The following is a 25,613-nucleotide window of genomic DNA, read 5'->3' as shown; positions in this document are numbered from 1 at the left end:
TCCCCGGCAAAAGGAAGAGGCTGCGCCTCTATACCAGACATCTAAGGTTTTCCCTTCAGTCTGACTGGGCAAACTGTGTCCTAGGGTCATCCCTGGACCAATAACAGCACCAAAACAATGCCAGGAGCTGGTTGGCTTTGCCTTCTCCGTCTACATGCTTGGAACTAATATGGGGGTGGGCTTTCTCAGACTAAGGGGGCTGGCCAGAGGGTTCTGTTGGGAAGGGAGAAAGGAGGGTTGTGGATGCAACTTTAAGGAACTAATGACCCTTGTCAGCTGGAGGATCTGGGGAGGACCCCTGGGTTACCCAAATCCTTTGAATCCAGCGTGTTCATCCAGCGTCCGGTGGTGCCGGATCTAGAGGAGGAAGAGGTTTATTTGGACTGAGGGTGGAGGTGTATTTGTAGGAAGATCCCTAGAGGCTTCACCTCTGCATCCTGGACTATGAGAAAGATTTCCTCAGCCGGGAAAGCCTGAGGAGAGGGTCAGAGGGTAAGGCATGAGCAAAGATCTGTGTGCTTCTGGGAAGCTGGGGCGTATGGGCAGAGTAGCCTGGGAATGGGAAGTGTGGAGACGTGGCCCTCCGAAGACAGACCCGGGTCCTCTCTGCCTCCTCCCCAGCCGAGAGCACCAGAATGGTAACAGTTAGCATTGCCGAGCACTTATTACGTGCACGCACTTCTCAGGCATTCAAGACAAGGAGATACAGAAAGCAGAAGTCCCACAGTTGCCAACAGGCCCTCTGGCCCCAGTGCCAGGGCTCTCAATGTGCCCCATACCTTCCTCACCAGGTCCCCATCTCAGCAGCGGGAGGAGAGAGAGGACCCCCCATTGGGCCAGGGCGTCAAAGCATGAGTCACTGTGCCTGGTGGTGGCCGCTGTCAGGGGAACCTGCCTCTAGCAGACAAAGGCGGGAAGCCAGGTTTTGTCTCTGCTGGGCAGGGAGGTGGCCCCCCTCCCGAGAGGCCTGAGAGATGAGGTGGGGGGGGCGGGGGAGTGAATGTGGAAAGGCGCCCTAGAGCCCTGAGATCTTGCTTTCTGGGACTAGTTCCCCAAATCCTTGTTTGCTCACTTGAAGGAATAAGAACCCGCATTATTTCAAATATTATGCCATTGAGAGGGGGCAGATGGAACACGGTGAAGAACGCCCAGCGGCTTTTTACCATGCCATTCAAATGTTATTTGTTTTTCTTATTAAAGCAGAAATCCTGGGTTGAAAATGTGAGCAGCGATTGCCTTTGCTGCTCAGCCTTTGTTCTGCTTTTCTACTTTTTGTGTTGTTTTTTTCCCCCACCAATGTTCTCTATAACGAACGTATTTTACTTTTTAATGGACTCCCTGCCCCCAACAAGGAAGAACATTCAAATTCATTATTAAAATTCCTCTGTGGGATATGTCTACATAAACCTATGCATATATGCATAGAATGTGTTTGGAAGGCAACCTAGAAAAATGGTCAAGCATAGGGCTGGTTGGAAGGGAAATTGGAGGGGGGGGGGCCTCTGGGCTGTAATGTCCATGGAACTGCTTGAATTATTATTCATTTCTCTCACCATATGAATGCATAACTCTGTAAAAGAGTGTGGGTTTTTTTAGATTTTCTTTTTTTTCTTTTCTTTTTCATTTAGGTAATCTCCACATCCAGCATGGGGCTCAAACAATGCTGAGATCAAGAATCACATGCTGTACCCACTGAGCCAGCCAGGGGCCCTTTAAAATTTTTGTTTTGTTTCAGTTCGCTTTTTATTTTTAGTTTTTAATTTTTTTTAAAGATTTTATTTATTCATTTGAGAGACAGAGATCACAAGTAGGCAGAGAGGCAGGCAGAGAGAGAGGAGGAAGCAGGCTTCCCACTGAGCAGAGAGCCCGATGCGGGGGCTCGATCCCAGAACACTGGGATCATGACCTGAGACGAAGGCAGAGGCTTTAACCCACTGAGCCACCCAGGTGCCCCTTCAGTTTGCTTTTAGTCGAAAATATCAACCAGACCCAAGCCCCAGATTTCCATTGGGTCCCACAGTTGCCATCCTGGGGACTCGACAATGGGCTCCCCCTTCATTCTCTGTTCTGGCTCTTTAAGAGACATCCCTTGGGAGAGACCCTAGGTCAACTGGGAGTCTCCCAGCCAAGAGGTTGTTCCTCCTAAAGTGGGCACCTGGCCGCTCAGGGAGCAAAACCGTGGGGGCGTCCCTCTGCCTGGAGGACACCCACCAGGGCAGGCAGATGCTCCTCCCAGGCTTCTCACTGCACCTCCACACCCAAGAGGAAGGCCACATTTCTTCAGAAAGCACAGGGTCCTCCCTGACCGGCCCCGCCCTTCTGTCCCCGTCATCCTCTCCATTCCCTCATCACCAGAGGAATGGCTGGGAAGCAGAAGAGCCTTTCTTCTCTCATCTCAGGCCCACACACAAGCTGTTCCCTGTACCTGGACAGCCTCCCTCCCCCCTCCTGCCTCGCTCATATCGACTCATTACGAAAACCTAATCTTAAATGGGCCCTCCTCCAAGAAGCCTTCCCTGATCGGTCCTGTCGGGAGCCCTCCACAGAACTCCCGTAACGTACCAGGACTCCTGAGTTTAGGCTCATTATCTAACCTCACTGATCCTGTTTTCTCATTTGTAAAACGGCACTTAGCTCAGAATTGTAAAAGATATGACTTTATACAGATAAAATGCTCAAAATAGTGCCTGGTACATGGTCAACGCTCGATAACTCTTGGTTCTTATCGTACTTGAAACCGCCCGTGGATCCGTCTCCCCCTGCTAGACTGTTCTGAGCCTCTTGTACACTTAGTTTGGGACGCGTGAGACACGTCATCCTGACAGTTGCTCAGGGGCTGGTGCTTATTAAAGAATTCTTAAAAAATTCTTATTAAAGAAATGATATGATCCAATCACTCAAATAGTCATTTCTTGAGCATTTGCAAAGCATGTGAGGTACTGAGTGCTCTGTGTCAGACTTCGAGCTACACGTCCTCCCTACACGATTTCCTTTAACCCTTGGGAGGGGGCTATGAGTTAGATCCTTGCAATATCCCCATTTCACAGGTGGGTAAACCTTCTAGCCTTGACACCCATTTTATTTTTTCATCATAGCACATCCCCTCCCCCTGCCCACGCATTATGTGTTTGTTTGTTTGCTAGTAACAGAACTTGGCTGTCACTCCGCCAGAACAGAAGCTGATAAGAACTTGGGTTTTATTTTGGTGGTGTTCATGAGGCCTAGCACAGGGCCTGACACACAGCAGATGCTTGGTTTATATCTGTGCTAAACATCCTTGCTTCTGGAAACCCTGTTGACTCTTCTCCGTCCCAGCCTCAGATGGAGTCTGAACTCGTGCAAGTTTTGAGTACTTCCCCCTAATCCAGCAGTTATCAGCCTTCCGTGATATTCCTTCTTAAATGTGTGGTTTTCTTGGCCAGTCAGCAAACTCGGGGAGGACAGGTTAGGAATAACAGTGGGAAACTGAGGCTTATGGAGGTGAAGAGACTTACCGCAGGTCACGGGCTAGTCACCTGCTAACAGCACCTGACCCAGGCAGTCTGATTTTAACACTGGGGTCCTTAACCACTACACACATTGCTCTTTGGGGAAGACAACAGTCATCTATACCCCAGACAGAGCAGGAAACACTCCCGAATGCCTTGACAAGTAGGAAACAGAAAAGGGGGTTTCTGGTTCCATGGATTCCCAGCCCCACTTGAGACAATGGGAGGTGGGGTGCTAGACAGAAGGCTCTGGAGGGGAGGAATCATGCAGGAGGAATGAGGCAAGTTGAATGCAACTTGCTTTGCATGACATTGATATTTAGAAGTATAAGGACCAGGTATATTTAATAGAATGTTGCTCGATTTGAGTGTGTCTGATGGCTCCTCAGGACAAGAGTCATGTTGTACATGTTCAGCTGGAATTTTTTTTTAAGATTTTTAAAATTTGCTTAACAGAGATCACAAGTAGGCAGAGAGACAGAGAGGAGGAAGCAGGCTCGCCACTGAGAAGAGAGCCCGATGCGGGGCTCGATCCCTGGACCCTGAGATCATAACATGAGCTGAAGGCAGAGGCTTTAACCCACTGAGCCACCCAGGGGCCCCTCAGCTGGAATAGCTTTTAAACTGGTACTGTGAGCATCACTTCCAGGAGCCCCCCCCCCCCCCCATGTCTGTCTGCCCAGAGAGGGTGATGTTCATTTTGATCAGCAGTTAAGAGGTGGTTTGGTTTCTACACTGAATGTTACAGTTTTTTGTTTTTGTTTTTTTCTTTGCAAGTAGTAAGCCATCTGTAGGAATACTTTAAGGTCACATAAATATCCTGATCTTGCTGACTTTTGTAGTTTTTCTTTCTTTCCTTTTTTTAAAGATTTTATTTATTTATTTATTTCAAGCACCACTGCGGGGAGAGGCAGAGGGAGAGAGAGAATCTGGAGCAGACTCTTCCCTGAGTGTGGAGCCCTACATGGGGCTCGATCCCGTGAACTTGATATGCTTTTTTTTTTAAGATTTTATTTATTTATTTGACAGACAGAGATCACAAGTAGGCAGAGAGGCAAGCAGAGAGAGGAGAGGAAGCAGGTTCCCTGCTGAGCAGAGAGTCTAATGCGGAGCTCAATCCCAGGACCCTGAAACCATGACCTGAGCCAAAGGCAGAGGCTTTAACCCACTGAGCCACCCAGGTGCCCCTGAACCTGAGATCCTTATCTGAAATCAAGAGTTGGACACTTAAACAACTGAGCCACCCAGACGCCCTTCTTGTAGTGTTTATTTCTGATCAGCAGGAAGGGGTGCCGACCCCCTTTCAACTTCCTTTTCCTTGTCATCCTCCCCTATTGAGGGACTGAGATGGGGCCCTGTTCACATACTAGATCAGCCTTCTGTGGCGCTTGGACATGCTCACCTCCTGGGGAGCCCCGCTGAGTGGCTCCAGGGACTCTGGTCTCTGTCTTGGCAGTGGTGTTTCCAGCTGCTGAAAAGAACGGCAGGGGAAGAAAGAACCTCACCTGAAAATGCAGAGGTGAACCAAATGAGAGAAGAAAACAGTACTGGGCTCATCCCCCAGGACCCTGGCCATGTCTGGGATCAGCTCAGACAAGGCTGTTGTCCTTCTGTCAGGGACTGTCCCCGGTGAATACACAAAGACTAGGCGGTCCTGGTGGAAACTCGGATCTTGCATTAGCTCTGTGGGCCTCCAGGTATCTCCAAGCCAACAAGGGAGGGAGGTGAGCCCCGGGCGTGGGATGCATCTGGGAAAACATCAGTTCCAGGCTCGGCACCCCCCTCCCTCCCCATTTGCAAGGTCTCCTCTGGCTGCTGACATTCAGCACAGCTCAGAGCTGGGGAACGCATTTATTCTTTTGAAGCGTGAAGGACACTTCTCAGCTTTGAAAAAAATACCATTGCCTGCTTGAATTTCAAATAGTTTAACGCCCCCTCTGCTACCTAGCTGTGATCTAAAGGACTGATTGTTCAGGCCTCAAAGTACCGAATCAATGAACTATGAATGCCCAAGGATGGGGAAGAAATGTCCTTATTCAAATCAAACCTTATGGCTGGAGATGGTTGCCGAGTTTTGCTCTTCGGTAACAAGAAAACAACTGGGAAAGACTACCCGGCCCTGGGGTTCTCCTGGGGCAACAGCTTGTCTGTCCCTGCACCTTTAGGTGGAAGGAAATGAGCAGCTCCTCTGAGTCAGGGCCACTAGCTCTGGGTGGGACCCTATGTGGTCAGAGCTATTTGTCTATGTTGGAAGATTGTATTCATAGTCTTAGGGCAAAGGTTAGAGGGCAGAGGAAGCATCTAGCGGAGGAACACTGCTGAACGCGGGGTAATGCCCACAGGATGGCTGTGGGTGACGGGAGAGGGGCAGAACAGTGTAGCGCAGTGTACTGTCTAAACTCGGGTTCAAATCCCAGCTCCGCCGCTCATTTACCAGCTGTTTGACTTAGGCGAGTGATTTAACCACTCTAAGCTTGTTTCCTTTGTAAAATGGGGAGCAATGATAATACTCAACTCAGAGGTACCTGGTTGGGTCAGTCATAGAGCACATGACTCTTGACCTCAGGGTTATGAGTTCAAGCCCCACACTGGGTGTAGAGATTACTCAGAAATACTCTTAAAAAAAAAAAAAGGTGGGGGGGGCGCCTGGGTGGCTCAGGGGGTTAAAGCCTCTGCCTTTGGCTCAGGTTATGATCCCAGGGTCCTGGGATCGAGCCCGCATTGGGCTTTCTGGTCAACAGGGAGCCTGCTTCCCCCTCTTTCTCTGCCTGCTTCTCTGCCTACTTCTGATTTCCGCCTGTCAAATATATAAATAAAATCTTTTAAAAAAGATAAACAAATAAAAAATAATAATACTCAACTCAGGTTGTAGGTATCACAGGTATTAAATGGGGTCGTGGGTATTAAATGAGAATGTGGTCACAATCCACTCAATCAGGCAGATATTAAGTGTCCTGTGAACCTCTAAAAATAGTGTAAGATCGAATAATAATTATGGTGAGAATGGCGATGATCACTATTCTTTCTGAGCCTTCAGGCTGCTATGTTAGGGTTGACAGGGACGCTGGAGCCGGGGTGACGTAGGGGTGGGATCTGGGCTAAGGGAGCATCCAGGGGCACTGAGCTGAGAGCAGCAGGTGCAGGAAGCCATCACCCTGGTGGCCAGCCCCTGTCAGTAGACTAATTCGCCGAAACCCTCAACCTTATTTTTAATGACTGCGTATTATTCCACCATATGGATGAACTATGCCTTATTTAAGCAAACAATCACTTTTTTAAAAGATTTTATTTATTCATTAGACAGACAGAGATCACAAGTAGGCAGAGAGGCAGGCAGAGAGAGAGGAAGGGAAGCAGGCTCCCCACTGAACAGAGAGCCCGATGCGGGGCTCCATCTTAGGACCCTGGGATCATGACCTGAGCTGAAGGCAGAGGCTTTAACCCCCTGAGCTACCCAGGCACCCCCAAACAATCACTTTTAACAGTTGCGGAATATTTCCATGATTAGATGGATCGTATTTTAGCAGGGAAGCAAAAGGGGTGCATTAGAATCAGAAAAGGCTTTGAAGATGGAGAGCATAACCATTTAATCGACAATTTTTTTCAGCCTTGACTCCAGGCCAGGCCCTGTGCTCTGTGCCAGGGTAAAGAGGACAGATGTGGACTTGCTCCCACAATGCTCATGGGCCACAGTGGAGGCAGGCATATAAATGGGACCTGAATTTAAAGCCCTGGCAATGTGGGCTTAAGCAAGTCCCGTGTCCTCCTTGAGTCATACTTTCCTCATAATGAAAGCTCAATATACAGTGTTACAAGCACAGTATTCAGCCAACAAATACTACTTCTCTCTTGTAATGTTTAGTGACTTTAAATATATATATAGAGAGATATACATAGTTTTTATTCTTTTGTTTTTAAGGACACTGTAGCCATAGATAGCCTCATAAATGTCTGGGTTTGCTTTTTTTCATTTTGTTGTTGCTGTTGGTTTTTTGTTTTTTTTTGTTTTTGTTTTTGTTTTTCGTGCAAGGGTTATTTATCATCCTGGGATGGTTTCTGTTATCCAGCTAACTAAGCTTTTCTAAACCCTCTGCTACTTTTCAGTGTTCACTGGGCAGAGGCGGGGGTAAGAGCCACTGAACTGTTGGCAGGAAGTGTCAGCAAACAGGTCACCAAACTGTCTGAAGGTTTGATTTCTCAGTTACCATTTCTCCAACACCCTGAGGAAATTCCTGCCTCGGTGCCTTTGTACTTGCTGTTCTCTCTGCCTAGAGCGCTGTTGGCCCGATATTGTCCTACATCCTCCAGATCTTTAACTCAAATGTCACTTTATTAGAGAGGCTGTTCTTACTCCCTGCCCCCAGCACCGCCCCCCCCCAACTTCTGACTCTGCTTTGTTCTCCGTGGTAGTTCTTATTACCTCTGGATGTAGGCAAACTGTCCTGGGTATTGGTTTGTTGTCTGTCTCCTCAAATAAAATGTAATCTTCATAAAAGCCAAGATGCTGCCTGACCTGGGCCTGGAACAGTGCCTGACACACAGTAGGCTCACAACACAACTTTATGGCATGAGTGAATAAAGAGATCAAATGAGACTACTCACAACACTCACAGTATTTGCTAGTGCCTGGAAACAGTAAAAACCTGCTCACACGGAAGGGAGAGTCATAATAATTGGAAACTTAATACAGGACCTTATTTGGGTGGTAGGCCATTGAAGATCTTGGCCGGGCCATGGGCAAGTGGGGACTGGGACGAGGGAGGAAATATTTCCTCCCTGCCAAGTTGCAGCAAGAGGCTAATGGCCTCCACAGGGATCCAATCCAATTAAGGCCCTGGCTCCAAGTCAACTCGGGTTCCCTTCCTGGCTGCTGCAGCTTCCAAGTGACAAAATGAAACCCGTAACTTTCCCAAGACGAGACAGTCTCCAGGCGAGCAGGGCAGGGAAGGGGCTGCGGGTAGGGTTTCTGCTCCCAGGGAAGCAGATGTGCCTTGCACCGAAATTGTTTTAATACTCTGTGTGTGTGTGTGTGTGTGTGTGTGTGAGAGAGAGAGAGAGAGAGAGAGAACGAGCCAGGATCAGAGCCTGGGTCACCACCCTCAAGACCAGTCCTTACAGGGAAGGAGCTGGATGCAGTCACTGGAAAAGAGATGAAAGCAAGGAGACCTGAGTTCTCCTGCTCCCACCTCACTGTGTGGCAGGACCGGAAACCAAGCTGGTGAAAGCTCGAGGTCACATAGCTCCCTACAGCCCAAGTGGAAAGGCAACTGTCCACAAGTTTAGTCTTAATTGCACTCAGAATGCTCTTTCAACTTCCTTCCTTCTTTCCTTCCTTCCTTTCTAAGATTTTATTTATTTGAGAGAGAGAGCACAAATGGGGTGAAGGGCAGAGGGAGAAGCAGACTCCCTGCTGAGCAGGGAACCCCATCCTGGGCTCAATCCGGGGACTCCAGGATCATGACCTGAGCTGAAGGCAGACTGACTTCACTGACTGAGCCACCCAGGTGCCCCTGTTTATTTCTTTTTAAAACCAATTTTTGGATAAGTAATACATATGGAAGGGCAGACTTTTTCAGTTATGAAACAAAACAGTGTATAGTAAACAAAGGTGCACCTCTGTCCCCTGTGAGCAGTTCTCCTCTAGGGGGGTAAATACCGTTAGCAATTTCTTGTGTCTCTTTCCAGAGAAAAATGCATATGCGATGAAAGATAAATTACAGGTTATGAAAAGATGATTCACAGGTGTGTGTATGTGAAATACAGACGTGCAAAGATGACACATGGGTATCGCATTAAGTTTTGGATTATATAGAAAGACCTAATATCACAATGATTTTTGACTCTCTCTCTTTTTTTTTTTTAGATTTTATTCATTTATTTGGCAGGCAGAGATCACAAGCAGGCAGAGAGGCAGGCAGAGAGAAAGGTGGAAGCAGGCTTCCCGCTGAGCAGAGAGCCCGACACAGGACTCGATCCCAGGACCCTGGGATCATGACCTGAGCTGAAGGCAGAGGCTTTAACCCACTGAGCCACCCAAGTGCCCCGATTTTGACTCTCTTTATCCAAGAATAAATCATGCCTCTCGATTTGTCCAAGTATTTTCAAAGCTTTTTGTGAATATATATATATTTTCATACGTACATGTTTCTCAAAAGCATAACCATTTATTTTCCCCAAAGGAAACCTTTACATGTTATTAAGATGCTCTCCTACTTTTTAAATGTTTTTATATTTTTGGTCACTTCTAATAAATGAGACGTTTTGTCCCATTACAGTTTAAAAGATGGTGTATAGGGTTTGTATATAGAAAGACACTGATTTCTTAAAGAATATTAACTTTATATCTCATCGCTTTTTGTGAGGTCTCCTATTGTTGGCAATAGCTTTCCAGCTGGTTTTCTCTGGAAATAATGTTGAAGACAGCCAACCCAGTAGACCCTGTGAGTATGTTAATAAATTCTTTTCGATATGAATAATGGCCTCTCACATCTGTGTAAACTTTCCCTTCCTTCCCTGATCCCACATAAGCCTCTGACACTTGGCAGAAGAAGAAACTGAGGCTTAATAAGGTGGAACAATTTGCCCAAACTAGTGAGTGGCAGAGGTGGAATTTGAATCAAGGCCTGTTATGCAACATCTTTTGACCTTAGGATCAAGAGGCAAAGGAGAAACTGAGTCGAGGAGGGTTTTGTGCCAAATAAGCAGAAGATGACAGTTTTTGAATGCCTACACTGTGCTAAAAACTTGATGTACCATTTTAAAAATTTGATTTGATTTAAGTCATCTCTACATCCAACATGGGGCTTAAACTCACAACCCTGAGATCAAGAGTCACATGCTCTACTAACCAAGCCAACCAGGTGCCATCTTTTTAAACTCTCATAAGAACTCTCTAAGACCAGCTTTATGAGGGGCGCCTGGGTGGCCTAGTGGGTTAAGCCTCTGCCTTCGGCTCAGGTCATGATCCCAGGGTCCTGGGATTGAGCTCAGGTCATGATCCCAGGGTCCTGGGATTGAGCCCCGCATCGGGCTCTCTGCTCAGCGGGGATCCTGCTTCCTCCTCTCTCTCTGCCTGCCTCTCTGCCTACTTGTGATCTCTGCCTGTCAAATAAATAAATAAAATCTTTAAAAAAAAAAAAGACCAGCTTTATGAGCAGATGGTTGGCTAGGGTATGAGCAACATGGATAAAGAGATCTGGGTTTGATTATTGGCTCTGCCACTTACCAGCTGTGTGACCCTAGGCAAACTGCTTAACTTCTCTGAACCCGTTGTTTCCATTGTACCCTTGTTTCAAATGGTACCTGGATGGTCCTTTTCCTAATGAAGGGGGCTTGTGGGGCTCGTGGCCAGGAGGAACATGTCAGTCCTTGGACCAACACACTAGAACGCTCTCCCAAGGGTCTAGAAAAGCCAAACCGAAATGTGTCTCCAGCTCCTCTGCTTGACTGTTCCAGCGGAGCCCAGATCTATAGGGAGGCTGGAAGCTTGGTTCTCCTGTGGACACAGCATTTGGGTTAAACTTTAGCCAGAATTATGGCTAAGTCACCATTAGCAAGACTTTATAGGACCTAATACACATCAGTAGGAACAGAGTTGAAATTCAAAGCTGTGTTGGGATTTTCCATAGGTGGGTTGACTGACTGACATCACCAAAGAATTATTGAACACCAGAGCCCCTGGGTGGCTCAGCTGGTTAAGTGACTGCCTCTGGCTCAGGTCATGATCCTAGAGTCCTGGGATTGAGTCCCTCATTGGGCTCCCTGCTCGGCAGGGAGCCTGCTTCTCTCTCTGACCCTCCCCCTTCTCATGCTCTCTCTCTTTCAAATAAACAAAATTTTAAAAAAATCTTAAAAAAAAAAAAAGAATAATTAAGGGCACCTGGGTGGCTCAGTGGGTTAAGCCTCTGCCTTCCGCCCAGGTCATGATCCCAGGATCCTGGGATCAAGGCCCAAGTCAGGCTCTCTGCTCACCAGGGAGCCTGCTTCCCCCTCTCTCTCTGCCTGCCTCTCTGCCTACTTGTGATCTCTCTCTTTCTCTGTCAAATAAATAAAAATAAAAAAATAAATCATTAAAAAAAGAATAATTGAACACCTATAATATGTGCAGTGAGAGAAACAATAATATGTACTTAAGAAATGGGAAGTTAAAAGGCAATGTTTGAAATTTATTTTATTTATTCTTTCACTTAGTCTAATTATTGTTATCCTATATAATGCACCGGTCACTAAGTTAAGATAGTAGAACATAAATAAAAATTAATGTGTATTGAGCTCGTAGTATATGCCAGGCACTATGTTAAGTGCTTTACATTTATTAACTTGTATAATCTCCATCACAATTGTATAATTAGGGATTGTAATTATCATCATTTTGCATGAGGAAACCAAAGGTACAGAGAAAGTAACTTGCTAGAAATCACATGGCCAGAAAGTGAAATATTTAGCTCAAGTAAGGATGTATATGACACGTTCACCGTGCTCTGAGAAGCTCACAGAAAACCAGAACACATTGATATGAATAGTAATCATAGCTAACATTTATTAAATGCTTCTCATGGGGCGCCTGGGTGGCTCAGTGGTTTAAGCCGCTGCCTTCGGCTCGGGTCATGATCTCAGAGTCCTGGGATCGAGTCCCACATCGGGCTCTCTGCTCGGCAGGGAGCCTGCTTCCCTCTCACTCTCTCTGACTGCCTCTCTACCTACTTGTGATCTCTCTCTGTCAAATAAATAAAATCTAAATAAATAAATAAATAAATGCTTCTCATGAAATGCTTTATGCAGGTATTATCTCATTTAATTCTCACATGACTTTATGAGTTAGGTTCTCTTATACGGCCTGCTGTAGTGATGAGGGAACATACGTGAGTAACCCACCCAAGCTGGGGTTGGAAATCAGGCAGTCTGCTAGGGAAGCACATGCTGTCAAGAACTGCACCACCACCCTGACCTTGACTTTGCTGGGTGGTGTAGCATCCAGACCAACGCCATGGTGGAAAGATGCTCCATGGAGAAGAGGGATATATGAGTGGGTCTTGAAGGATGAGTAGGAGCCCACCTTTCCCCATACCCACTTAGTGGACAGTGTAGTGAAGAGATAGTCATGGGTTTGAATCTCAGGCCCACCGTCTTCCCAGCTGAACAGCTTCTGTTTATCTCCTCTGACCCCGTTTCCTTAATTGTAAAATGGGGACCATGAAAACGATTCCTCTGACACCCCCTGAGGAGTAGATGTGATTGGTTCTGGAAACAACCAGCTAGGTGTCTGGCATGCAGTGTGGGAACTCAGTGGTCAAAGCCAATGCACATATGGGTATAATATCAACGGTCCCTACAGAGCACTGACCACATGCCAGGCACCATTGCAAGCACTGAACATAGATTCATTCACCAATGATCTTATCAAATAGGTAATATTTTTAGGTCCATTTTACAGATGAGAGACTGTAGCACAGAGAGACTGAATAAGTATGCTGAGCTAGGACATGACCGGGTGGAAACCGGGCAGTCTGGCCCTGAGTGTATGCGCATAACACCTCTCTACCGCCTCCATTGTAGAAAGGGGGGTGGAGACCGTTGGCCAGTCACGCCACATAATCAAGAGTGGGACGAGGGAAGTGTGTCATTAGGGGAAGCTTTCTGGAGGCGCCATCTTGTCCTTTGGAAAACATGACTCCTTGGCAAGTGGCAATCATAACACACACAAAGCACCTGGCTTCTCAGACCAGGCAAGCAGGACCCTCCGGAGTATGCCTGGGGTACAGTAAACCATAGCGTGAACACGGTCGTTCACTCATTCCCTAAGTTTTTATTGTGTACCATGAGCAGTTCCATGAGCTGGAAATACAGCCATAAACAAAATCCAACAAAAATCCCTGCTCTCATGGAGTTGATGTTCTAGTGCGGGGACACAGACAAGATGCAAAGAAATAAGTAGACTAGATAACTGAGCATGGTGGTGTGGAGGGGGTAAAGAGGAGGATGGAATGAGACAGAACAGCTTGCACTGTCAGACAGGAGGGTATTTGGGAGATCTCTCAGAGCAGGTGGCATGAGAGCCAAGACCTGAAGGAGGCAAGGGAGTGGGAGTCGCCGGAATTCTGGGGGAGGCAGAAGAGCAAGTGCAAAGGCCCTGAGGCAGGAGTGTGTTTGGGCTATTGAGGGAATAGCAAGGAGATAGGTGTGGCTGGGGTAGAGAGCAAAGGGGAGAGCAGTTAAGATGAGGTCAGATGGGTGTGGGGGAGGTGGGAAAGAGAACACATCTCCACCCATCTTTAAAGTTGGTGTGTGTGCTATAGAAACAAACATGAGTTTAGAATGCAAACTATGCATACGTTTCACAATTGGAAAATGAGACTTGAATGCAAGGTGCTCACGGAGCCTCCCCTGCATAAACATCCCAACTCACCCCCTCTCTGCCCATCCCTGTGAGCCCATGGGGTTGAAACTCAGAAAACCAGGTTAAGAGTGACTCTGACTGGGTTTCTAAGCACAGGCTTGGGGTTTGAGCCCTGGAGACCACCACTGCCTTGGCGTTCTGTGGGGGAGAATGTTTGGTTTCCTTTCAGCTAAGATCTGAGTGTAGTCAAGAAGGTCTAAAGACCCCTGCTCCCAGGCTTTCCCCATCTCCTTATCCTGGTGCTGGGAGACCAGAACATGACCTGCAACAGACACCACAGGGAATGTTTGCTGATTCACACTGAACTGGATAAACCCTCAGGCACACCTGAGAGACTAGGATGCCTGGAAAAGCTCCTTGGCTCCAGGGCCAGTTTGGGGCCTTTTCTGAGGTTTCATTTGACCATTTAAAAGAAATTTTTAAAAAAGATTTTATTTATTTATTTGACAGACAGAGATCACAAGTAGGCAGAGAGGGCAGGCAGAGAGAGAGAGAGAGAGGAGGAAACAGGTTCCCCACTGAGCAGAGAGCCCGATGCGGGGCTCGATCCCAGCACCCTGAGATCATGACCTGAGCCGAAGGCAGAGGCAATCCACTGAGCCACCCAAGTGCCCCTCATTTGACCACTTTGGACTGGGATTTGCTTTGAACTGGTAGACAACTGTGGTTGCTTTTCGGGCAGGGTGGAGGGAGGTGGCTGGAAGGGACCTTGGATTCAGGTCATAATTTCGTGAAAAACGAATACTGAGGCCCACTCAGAGTCCAGACAGGCATTGCAGTTTGTTTTAGGCTTGAGTCCCTGTCTAGGGGGCAGTAACCTGGCGTTTATTTCTTTTCAACATACAAGCTGGTCAAGGAGGGAGTTGAATATGACATCATCCTAGCCTGTAGGGGTGAATGGGGATGATACAAGGCTCAGGGCAGAGCTAACAGCCACCAGTGACTGAAGAGCACTTGCAGTAAGACAAAGACTGGTTAAGAGCGCCCCTCCCGCCGTAATGAAACAAAGCTTAGGGGTTTCAGCACTTCTTCTTCCTTTTTTTTTTTTTAAGATTTTTGTCAGAGAGAGAGAGAAAGAGAGAGAGTGCAAGCAGTCAGAGTGGCAGGCAGAGGCAGAGAGAGAAGCTGGCTCCCCACTGAGAAAGGAGCCCAGATGTGGGACTTGATCCCAGGACCCTGGGATCACGACCTGAGCCGAAGGCAGTGGCTTAACCGACTGAGCCACCCAGGCATCCCAATCAGCACTTCTGACTCTAGAGCAGTGCTCCTGACCTCTGGGGACACTGTCTCATTCACAGAGTCCCTACCAGAATGTTTGAGCAACTGGCTATGGTCTGGGAGAGGAGGAAGCTGAACGTTTCACAGTATTTTCTTTATTCTCTCTCTCTCTTTTTTTTTTTTTTAATTTTACTTATTTATTTGACAGACAGAGATCACAAGTAGGCAGAGAGGCAGGCAGGGAGAAAGGAAGGGAGGCAGGCTCCCTGCCTAACAGAGAGCCCGATGCGGGGCTCGATCCCAGGACCCTGGGATCATGACCTGAGCCGAAGGCAGAGGGTGGGCAGTGGGTCATTAACCCACTGAGCCACCCAGGCGCCCCGTTTCACAGTATTTTCATGCATACATTCAATTTGTTCCAACACTGAGATGTGTTAATACACTAAGGGTATAGAGAGACAAACCTCCTACGACTGGTCTTCATCATTCAACTTCACCTGGGAAGAGGGGAAAAGTTGTGAGTCAAGTATTATCGAAAGTCAGAACAGGGAACGAGTAACTCTTCCCAGAGTGGGGACGACATTTGTCCCAGGCATTCAGCAGTAGCAAACCTGGACTAGGTTCCTACCTCCTGCCTGGCTCGAAGATTAACAGTCCCTGCCTTCAGGGGCTGAAAACCAAGGGCAGTTTCTCCGTTTGAGGACCACCTATATCAAAATTATCCTGATGCTTGTTAAAATGTGAATTTCCTGATTCTCCAGAGAAGGGGAATTAGATGGATAAAGCAGGTCTGGGTGTAGCACTCAGGTGATTCTGATGGACACTCAAGCTGGCCAGGTGAGTGGGGGTAAGAGATCAGTCCAGGTAGGGGGAAATGGAAGTGGCTTGGGAATCCTTCTTGGCCTTTAGGCACTGGGGTTGGAGCTCAAGACAGCAGGCTCTTGGAAAGGGATCCTGTCCCTGCTGTTTACCACCTAAGGCCTGGAAGACACATTTGTCAATATGCTGGCTCCCAAGATAGAAGTGACCTGAGAGTCGAAGGAAACAGAAGTCAGAGGGAAAAATTGGTGTTTCTTTGTTTCTTCTTCTTTTTTTAAGATTTCATTTATTTATTTGACAGATCACAAGTAGGCAGAGCAGCAGGCAGTGTGTGTGTGTTGGTGGGGGGGAAGCAGGCTCCCCGCTGAGCAGACAGCCCGATGGGGGGCTCCATCCCAGGACTCAGATCATGACCTGAGCCAAGGCAGAGGCTTAACCCACTGAGCCACCCAGGCGTCCCAAAATAGGGATTTCTAAGGGGATGAAAACTTTCCAAAGAGTTGTCCCTCCGGAAGGCAGCTCCGCCTACCGGAGTTGGGGAGGTGGCCGTCCGCGGGAAAGGGCTGGGTCCAGTGGGCTGCAGCGTGGGGACAGAGCGGGAGGCGCCTCTTCACTCCCCCAGGCCAGCCGAAGGCATGAGGTCACCGGGCAGGGCGCCAGCAGCAGCTGCGAGGACTCGCCCGCGCAGCGGCGGGAGGCGGTGTCAGGCTCCGGCCCCCCGGGGGAATTTCCCTCCCGCCCCCTCGGGAGGCGTGGCTCGGAGTCCCGCCCACCTACCGCCCTAGCCTGAGCTTCTTTACCGCCCTCGCCCGAGGCCACACCCCCCGGGCTTCGGCCTCCCGGTTTCCTCCGGGGTCCCGAGACGCAGGGACTTGGCCCCGCCCCCGGGTAGGCCCCGCCCCCGGTCCCCGCCCCGCGGCTTGAAGCGGCTCAGGCTGGGGCCGCCTCCGAGTCGCGCGCGGGGCGTGGGGCGGTGCTGGGCAGCGGAGGCAGAGGCGAGCTCGACGCCGGGACTGTCCAGGGAGGCGCAGCGCAGCGCGGCGGGAGCCCTCAGCCCGAGCAGCCCCCGGAGCAGGAGCAGCCGCCGCCGCCGTCCACGGAGCGCAGCCGAACCAGCCATGGCGTTGTCGATGCCGCTGAACGGGCTGAAGGAGGAGGACAAAGAGCCCGTCATCGAGCTCTTCGTCAAGGTGAGCGCTCGCCCGCCATCCCGCCGCGCTGAGCCTCTGGCGTCCGCCCGGCGGGCCGTGGCGGGGCGGCGTCCCTGCACCCTGGACGCTCCTCGGCCCCCGCGCCCCCGCTGCGCCCTCGCGCGGCGCCCGCCCTCCGGCCGAGAGAAGCTGCTCTCGCGCCCCCGGCCCATTGTCTCCGGCCCACCCGCGCCTTCCCGCCGCCCAGGCCGGTCGAGGGAGCCGGGGCGGGACCGGGACCCCCCGGCAGCCGGCACGCGGAGCGGCGGTCACCGCCTCCAGCTGCGCGGGCTCTGGCGGCTGCCAGACCGTCGTCCCGCGTCTAGGTTGGACGCGCCGCTGCCCGCAGCACCCAGGCGGGGGTGGGCCCGTCACCCCCAGCCCGGCTCCCGCCCAGGCGCCCGCCCGACTGCACCCCACCCTCACCCCCGCGTCTCCCCGGGCCGGGGCCGAAACCTCTCGGTCGGGAGATGATGAACCCAACTTCTTGGAATGCTTTGTCAGAGAGCATTTCGCTTCCCGCTGGCATGAAACTCTTAAGTTTAATTTTCGATGCGATCTTAAAAAAAATTTTTTTTTTTTTTGAAGAAGAGCAGCAGGGCTTCCGGGAAGGACCGAGATTCCCAACTTGGGTTTTCCTGTCTTAGGTATTTTACCACGATCTGGATTTCTTGTTTCTCAAACTCGGAGTGGTTTGTATGATGCAACATTTTGGCTGCTCCCTTTGGTGTTGCTGCCTCGGGAAAGATTTTGAGTGACCTTTTGTTTTGAAAGAAAAGCTGATGAGGGGAAGAATTCATAACTTGCTTGGGCTTTAAACAGTTGATTTTCCCCTCTGGTCGCTTTCCTGGAACTACCTTATTTGCTTACAGGTATTATCCCTCTCTCTTTCCTAGCTTCCTTAATATTTTTCTTTTTAGCAAAGGAGAGAGAAGTTATGAGCGTCTGGCTCCAGCTGCCTCCCTCAAAACTTCAAAATCCTTGAGATTCTCAGTCACTTACTTACACGGAGCTAGGCTGTGAATTGGAAAGTTAACAGGAATCTAGGACAATTTTGTTCTTTTTTCCCTGAATTTTTATTTTAAAGAAGGGAAGATACTGAAGGGTGTGTCTGAGAGATGGGAGAGAAGACATGATCAGCACAATGTTTTAGGATTTTCTTTCAGTTACTGGTGTTAGAAACATTTTGGTGTTAGAAACGTGGTTGGGGGAACTGGTACAGCAGACAGGTGCAGAACCTCCAGAAAGTCTTCAAAGATTCTGTTTGTTTCTGTGGCAGATACAGTACTGGGAAGTGCAGAGGACGTAGGAAGGAAGGTGAAATAAGAGAAAGTAGGATGGGTGGAAGGCAGAAGGGTGGGTTACAGATCAATGTTCAAAAAGTTTTATTGAACTAGGAATAGGAAGGAATTTCCATAAACTCAACAGCGATGTATCTACTGAAGTTCTAAAAAAAAAACCCAAAACAACAAAACAACAACAACAACAACAACAAACCACCATGATACTTAATGGTGAAACTTTAGAGGTAGCATTAAATTTAGAATCAGGTAAGGATACTATCAGTAATGGTTTCTTTTCAGCCATGTTCTGGAGGTCCTAGCCCATACAACAAGACAAGAAAAAGAAACGAAGTGTATGAATTAGAGAGGAAGAGATCTATGCTTAATGCTCTGCCTACTATTAATTTAACCCTTTAGTTAGAATGAGAGCGGCACGGTGCATTGTTTCTCAAACTTGAGTGACTGTATCCTGCTTCCCAGTTTTCCATATTTGCGTTGGATGTGTATTATCATTTACTAAGTGTATCTTGCAGTAATATCTGAAGCTGTTTCGATGTGGTGAATATAGTTCTCCTGTGCGTAACTATTAAAGTAAAAAATGTTGTGATCCACCTAACAGTGCTGCTTACCACTCATTGTGAGCCTTTTTCACAGGGCTCAGTGGCAGAGACCCAGGGTTCAGGTCACATAGTTCTGTACTCCCTGGGCAAGTTGTTTTCCCTTTCTGAGACTTATTTTCTTTTTTTGTGCAATAAGACGTGAAAGGTTTTCTGCTGCCTTGTGATTCTGCTTAGGTAAAACATTGTGCTGATATAAACCAGGATAGTTGTTTCAAAGAAGGAAAAAAGGGCCAGGTAAATCGTGGTGGAGGTTTTTTTGGTTGTTGTTGTTAAAGAGTGTGCTTGTTTTCTTCTCCAAACCTATATATGGGAAATGCAAATGGGGGAAGATACCTTGGTAAATACGGTTATTTTGAAAGCAGCGAGTGGGCGGAGGCCATGGTTGTTTAGCATGGTATGTTCAGCAATGTTAATTATTCTGCCAAGAGGTATCTGAATTTGTAGCCAAAAACTATTATCTACACTTAAAGCATGTGAGTGAAAAGGATATTGAGCTTCCCGGTTTAGGTAGCTTTAAATTGAAGAGAAATAGGCCAGGACGTTACTAACTAGTGTGACTGGACTCACAACTACGTTGCCTTCCTGGTGAGTGTTGTTTTTGGAGTTCTCTACCCTTGAGTCCCTTGGCTCCCCATCACCTGGATAAGTGCAGTTCTACATTTGTGTGTGTTTACTCCAACACCTAGAGGGTAGAGCACCCTCCCAATAATAAAAGAAGCATACAAAGGCAGTCATCCTCAACAGTGAGAATGCCTTCTTCCCTCACCAAGAGGGGGCCGGGTAGGTGTGTATTGGGAACCACTAACCAATAGGGTGAAGTTCAGATCCTTTAGCAAGGACATAAGGCCCCTTATAATTTGAATGTAATTAAAATTTCTAGTCCACTTTGTCCCCTTATGAGTTGTGTGTTCTAAGACACACTACTTAAACCTCTCTGTGCCTCATCTGTACAGTTAGGATATTAGTAGACCAAGCTCATAGGAATAAATTAGTTGGTATATGGAGCATGTAATAAGCTTAGAACAGTTTCTGATACACAGAAAATAGATGCTAAGTGTGTGTCATTTTGTATGTACATATTTATATGCATATCTCCCCGTGTAGATAGACATTTAATTCCTTGAAGGTAAAGTCTACATACTGTTCTAAGTGCCTGGAAAATAAGAGGGTACCAAATGTTTGAAATCAGGTTGTTTCCTTTTTTCTTAGCACTCTGCTGTTTATATATGTGTTGATATGCTTTGGAATTGGGAACTACTTAGATCTTCATAGTCTGAGTCTCAAACCTTGGTCCTTTATTTCTAAAACCCTGTGTGGTTTGATCTACCTGCTTTTCCCTCCTTCCAGTTTGTAGTACTTCCAGTCTTTTCTTGTACCTGCCATATTTTCCATCAGTATTTCTTCTTGGCCGTGTTCAGACTTTGGAAACCAAGATTTCTGTATTAAGTAAAAATATTAGTTATTAAATCACACAATGAGAGAAATTGAAAATGACTTATTTTTGTTTTTTTCCTTTGGCTTGTATAAGCCCAACTCCTATTGACCCCGCTGCCTCCCCAGCCCCTACTAGTAGCTTTGGTATGATGCGATGGTATTTCTGATCTCAGCATAGAAGGACTCTCTCTGTAGAGTTTAGTTTTATGGGCTGGAATTTGTTTATTTAAAGATTTGTTTACTTGAGAGAGAGAGAGAGAACCCATGCCTGTGCTCACAGGCTTGTGAACAGGGGGAGGGGCAGAGGGAGAGGGAAAAGGAGAGAAGCTGACTGCCTGCTGAGCCTAGGGCCTTACTTGGGGCTCCATCCCATGACCCTCAAATGACTGAGCCACCCAGGCGCCCCTTATGGGCTGGAATTTAAAGTTGTTGATGCACAATTTTGAACCAGTACAGTCCCTGTTGACAATGGTCAGTAAACTGCTGGGATTGGGGTGGTGGTTGTAAAAATTAGTCTGGTGCAGGGCGGCATAACACACAAGAATAACTGTTCCTTTTGAAATATTTGGCAGGATTTCCAGTGTGCATGGACCCTGGAGCCAGACTACTTGGCTTGACTCTGGCTTCCAGTAGTGTATCAGGCAAGTTTCTTAAGTTCTCAGTGCCTCAATTTCCTGACCTCTAATACCAGGATAATAATAATAACAACAATTTTATAGGGTTGCTGAGGGGATCAGCTGCTAATCTGTATGTATTAATTAGGGTAGTCTGAGCTGCTTTAGTAAATAATTCACCCCAAACAATGTTTCAAACAAGATGAAAGTTTTATTTCCTTTCTCACTTAGCTGTCCAAGGAGAGTATTTTAGACACTGAGGTGGTGTTCTTTCTTAGAGTCATTTAGGGACCACAGCATTAGCAACTTGTTTTTCCATCAACCCCGAGAGCATTGAACTCCCCTAAGCCGTCAAAGCTGATGGCAGGGAAGTCCTGTTTATAGCCAGTGGGAGGTGGAGAATTTGTAGGAGGCACATGTCTCTTAAGGGCCCTAGCCCAGACTTTCTGCCTCTCACTTCCTTTCTCATTCCACTGGGGAGAACTTGATCACATGGCTTTATCTAATTGCAAGGAAGGCTGGGAAATGTGATTTAGCCATACATCATTCTCTGGAAAGCATTAGGAATAGGGCTTAGCAACAGTAAAGACTTACTTTTGTTGTTGATGACAATATAGTGTTCTTTTTTTTTTAAGTGACAATATATTCTTAAATGTGGGCTTCATTAATAGGATTCAGGAGATTCTATAAATCCTTGAAATTACATAAAAATTCTATATGGGTCTTTTTTTTCTGGGGATTCCTGACACAGGTTTAAGAACCATTGCTTTTAAAAAAGTAAATGTTGGGGTTCTGATTGTCAAGCGTAATTCATATGAGCAAGGTGTAAAAGAGGGGTTTGGCCTAGGTTATCATTAAGGACACTTCTATCTGATTATCTGTGACTTAAAGCATGTATTGAAATGAATTAAGTGCCTCATACTGAATTAGGTACTATGGCAGTTATAAGAAATTTTTAAACATTTCCTGTCTTTAGGTTTATAAATTTTATTGGAAAGAAAACAACACAGGATGGTACATGCATAAGGAGTCAAGTGTTATTCATACCTAGCTAAGAGTTGGGGGAAAGATGGAAGTAGATTTGGACTTGACCTTGAAAAAGTGGGTAGAATAGTTGGATTGGGAAAAGCCAAGAATGGGAGTGTCAGTTTTTTTAAAAAAATGTTTTATTTATTTATTTGACAGAGAGGGATAGAGGGAAATGCTAGTTTTGACATTATTTGTAGACTCATTATTCAGGAAACAGTAGATAGATTGATCCTTTTGAAAGAAGGAGCCAGGAATGATTCAAATCTGTAGTGCCAAGGAGACAAGTTATTTAAAGGTTGAGGATGAGACTTTTAAAACCTATCTTAGGTTTTTGCTCATGAATACAATTTTCCCAGCCTTGTTTGTTCTCCTAACACTCCCTATGTTTTGGATTGCTATCTATCCAACAACTTCTCAGTGGCATTTGGGAGGGTCAAGCTAGATCTCAGAGACCAGCAGACCCTCATCTATTTTGCCAGTATAAAGTTAGTTCTGTATATTTTGTATCAAGAGCAGTCTTCAACCTCCTTTTTTTTTTTTTTTAACACAAATGAAATACATTTTTATAGGAAGCAATGCTGAGAACTTTGTTCTATAATTGAACAAAAATGAATTCAACAGTAAGACAGTGTTACCTTGGATCTAATTGGTTTGCCATTCCTTTGAGGTTTCCAGAGGGGGAAATTCAAGAGATAAAAAAAAATCAATGTAAAATGTGAAGTTACTGGGAACTCTATTCTTTCTACATGTCTCACCTATTCCTGAAGGCCTTCGTAAAGGCCAAGGTTATGATTTTGGTTTAACTGTAAAATTCTGAGAGAATGGGACCCCAGATGGGGAAGAGACAAGGGGCTACAGAGGTAGGGGACTGAACCAATGGGAAGCCTAGCACCATATGAATAATGATAGGAAAGAGACGGTGGGGAGAACCTGGCTTTCCCTGAAAATGACAGTTGGTTTGAAAGGATGCTTATAGAGATGCTGAGAAGCCAGTAAAAGAATGATGAGCAAGACTTTCCCACTTCCTCTTTCATTAGTGCTTTGGATTCTCAGTGTCAGGTGTTGCCTGGATAGGGAATTAGTGAGTCCATAGAAGGGAAATATGTGAGGCAGAAAGGGAAGTGTGATTAAAGCATTAATTAAGATTTTGATCAAAGAGAGGGGTAAGTTATGATGAGTTCACCCATTTTAGAGACTCTTGTAGAGAATGGAAAGGGAGTTTCTAAAGGAAAATAGCATCATTACAAACCTTCCAAGTATGAATTAACAGGAATCTAAATTTAATTCAGGGCATCAGTTTGTGAATTCTCTTGGAACTTCTAATCCTGTCGTCAAAAAGACTTGGCTTTTATCCCTCAGTGCTCAGTACTGAGTATTGGTATAAGGAATATCAATTAGCCTTGTTTGGTTTTTGGGTTTTTTCCCTTTTATTTAAAACCAGGAGACTGTATTAGTCTAAATTTATGAAAGTAACAACTTAATGTAGACAAGTAAGACTGTATGTGAAAGTTGTACCAAAGATGGGCTAGGAGTATCTTAAATTTTATTTTATTTTAAGTAAAATTGAATTTTATTTGAATAAAATCTATTTGAATTGAAAAATTTTCAATTGAAAGTTTGGTTTTGAGCATACAGATGTCTGAGATGGAATTGAAAAATTTTCAAAGAAATGAACTTAGGAAGAATGTGCAGTTCTGATTTACAGCATATTTTATTTAATACAGAGATTCAGAATATTGGCTTAGAAATGTTGAGAGCTTATTGATTCTTCATTAAACCATGCAAAAACGGTTGCTAGCCATCAGTCACACAAGTTTTGTTTGCATTCTGTAATTGTCTGCAGGACCCTTGCTTACAAATACACTGTTTTTAAATCACTTAACATAAATAGTATCTAACTTTGGTCTGCTTTCTTTTAAATATTGGCCTCCAATTTGGAAAGTAATGTCATATCCTTTCCACTTCATAGTATATTCATTTTATATGGAATGGGTTCTTTAAAAAATATGTGTTTTTTTCCCATAGTTGTAACAAACCATATTTATTTACTGTAGACAACCTTGAAAACACAAAAAAGTACACGTAAAATAAAATTACTTATAACCCCTCCTTTGGAAATGGCTACTATTTCTGTTTTGTTGTGTGTCATAGTCTTTTCTATAAACTTGCATGATTTATTGATGAGAGTATTTTAATGTTCTTCATGACAGCAAATACTTGGAATGAAAAATGAAGACTAGTCTAGTGTGTAACATGTATTACGTTGTGAATTGGTTTAAAGGAGATATACTTTATGTCATTTTTTTCAAAGCATCTCAGATTGTATCTGTATTTAACTTCCCAGTCGCACTAAAAGAGTGTTTACCCTGTTTGATCTTTGCTGGAAGAAAGCAAGCTTTTTTTGGTGAAATTTGCCGAAACCTAGAATTGTTCATAGAATAGATACTGATTAAATGGTTTGAAGGTAGGCTGTTCCTTTATGTTCTTTAGCAGAAATCTGTTCTGAAAATCAAAATTAGTTTTGGGTATTAATTTTCCTCTTCAACCTTGTGGTAGGTGCCCATTTTATAGTTAGAGGAGATAAGATACAATCTTGTCTAGAAATGGTCCAGCATAGTATAGGAATATTAACAGAAGCAAATGTTAGTTGAATACATTCCATGCAGTAAGTGCTGGAGAGATAAAGAAATAAGAGGAGGTCTCTGGTCTCCAAGGAGCTCAGTGTATAGCCTAATGGACAAGCAGCAGGTGGGTAAATGCCCCGTAGTTGATGGCTTTTTCCTATGTAGTATAGTAACTTTTTGTCTTGTGCTTTTAAAAATGAGGGGCATCTGGGTGGTTCAGTGAGTTGAGCGTCTGTCTCTGGATTTCCACTCAGGTCATGATCTCAGCGTAGTGAGATGGAGCCCTGTATCAGGCTTTGTGCGGGGCATGGAGCCTACCAAAGATTCTCTCTCCCTCTCCCTTTGCCCCTCACCTCTAAAAAAAATTCCAGTCGAGTTAAGATCTTAAGAAATGATTTATGTGACAACCTAAATGAACTGATTGACTCAGAGATGAGTGAAGTGTCTATGTTGTATGCTGACAGATGAAGGGTAGTTAGTATTATGGAATCTACTAAGTGTGGTATATTATCAGTTGTTTGCAGAAACCGGTATCTTTTCCCTCAATAACTAAGTTATGTGTTAATATTCGGTAATTTTAATCTGCCTAAAATAAAACCGATACTTCTTGCCTCAGATGTTACTGTAATTCAGTAAATGTTTACTGAATTAGATACAACCACTTGATCTGGTAGCATTTTTCGGATCGTGACCCAGCTATGTTCCGGGTCTTATCTCCCACCGCAGCTGCGTATTTACCTCCTATTCTAGCTAGACTCATCCTGCACGTGCCCTGGACTTCTTGGCCTTCATGTAAGATTTTTGCGGGTGTTTCCTTCGTTTGAAGTATCTTCGACTTCTCCAGCCCATCTCCCACCCCCAATTTCTGCCTGCCGGAACAGTCATCATTCTTTTTTTT

The 25,613-nt window shown here is 46.0% G+C and overlaps 1 protein-coding gene across 1 annotated transcript in view; it reads left to right on the top strand.

Moving 5' to 3' along the window:
* Positions 1-16,863: 16,863 nt before the first annotated feature.
* Positions 16,864-25,613, top strand: part of CLIC4 (chloride intracellular channel 4) — a 75,080-nt gene continuing 66,330 nt past the window's right edge. The window contains exon 1 of the mRNA XM_046018531.1: positions 16,864-17,111. Coding sequence (XP_045874487.1) covers positions 17,040-17,111 — 72 coding nt within the window. The 5' untranslated portion in view covers positions 16,864-17,039. The remainder of the gene's footprint in view (positions 17,112-25,613) is intronic.

The sequence above is a fragment of the Meles meles genome, chromosome 1, assembly GCF_922984935.1.
Source record: "Meles meles chromosome 1, mMelMel3.1 paternal haplotype, whole genome shotgun sequence".
Taxonomy (NCBI): Eukaryota; Metazoa; Chordata; class Mammalia; order Carnivora; family Mustelidae; genus Meles; species Meles meles.
The sequence above is the reverse complement of the archived record's forward strand: the minus strand, read 5'-3'. Positions and strand labels throughout refer to the sequence as shown.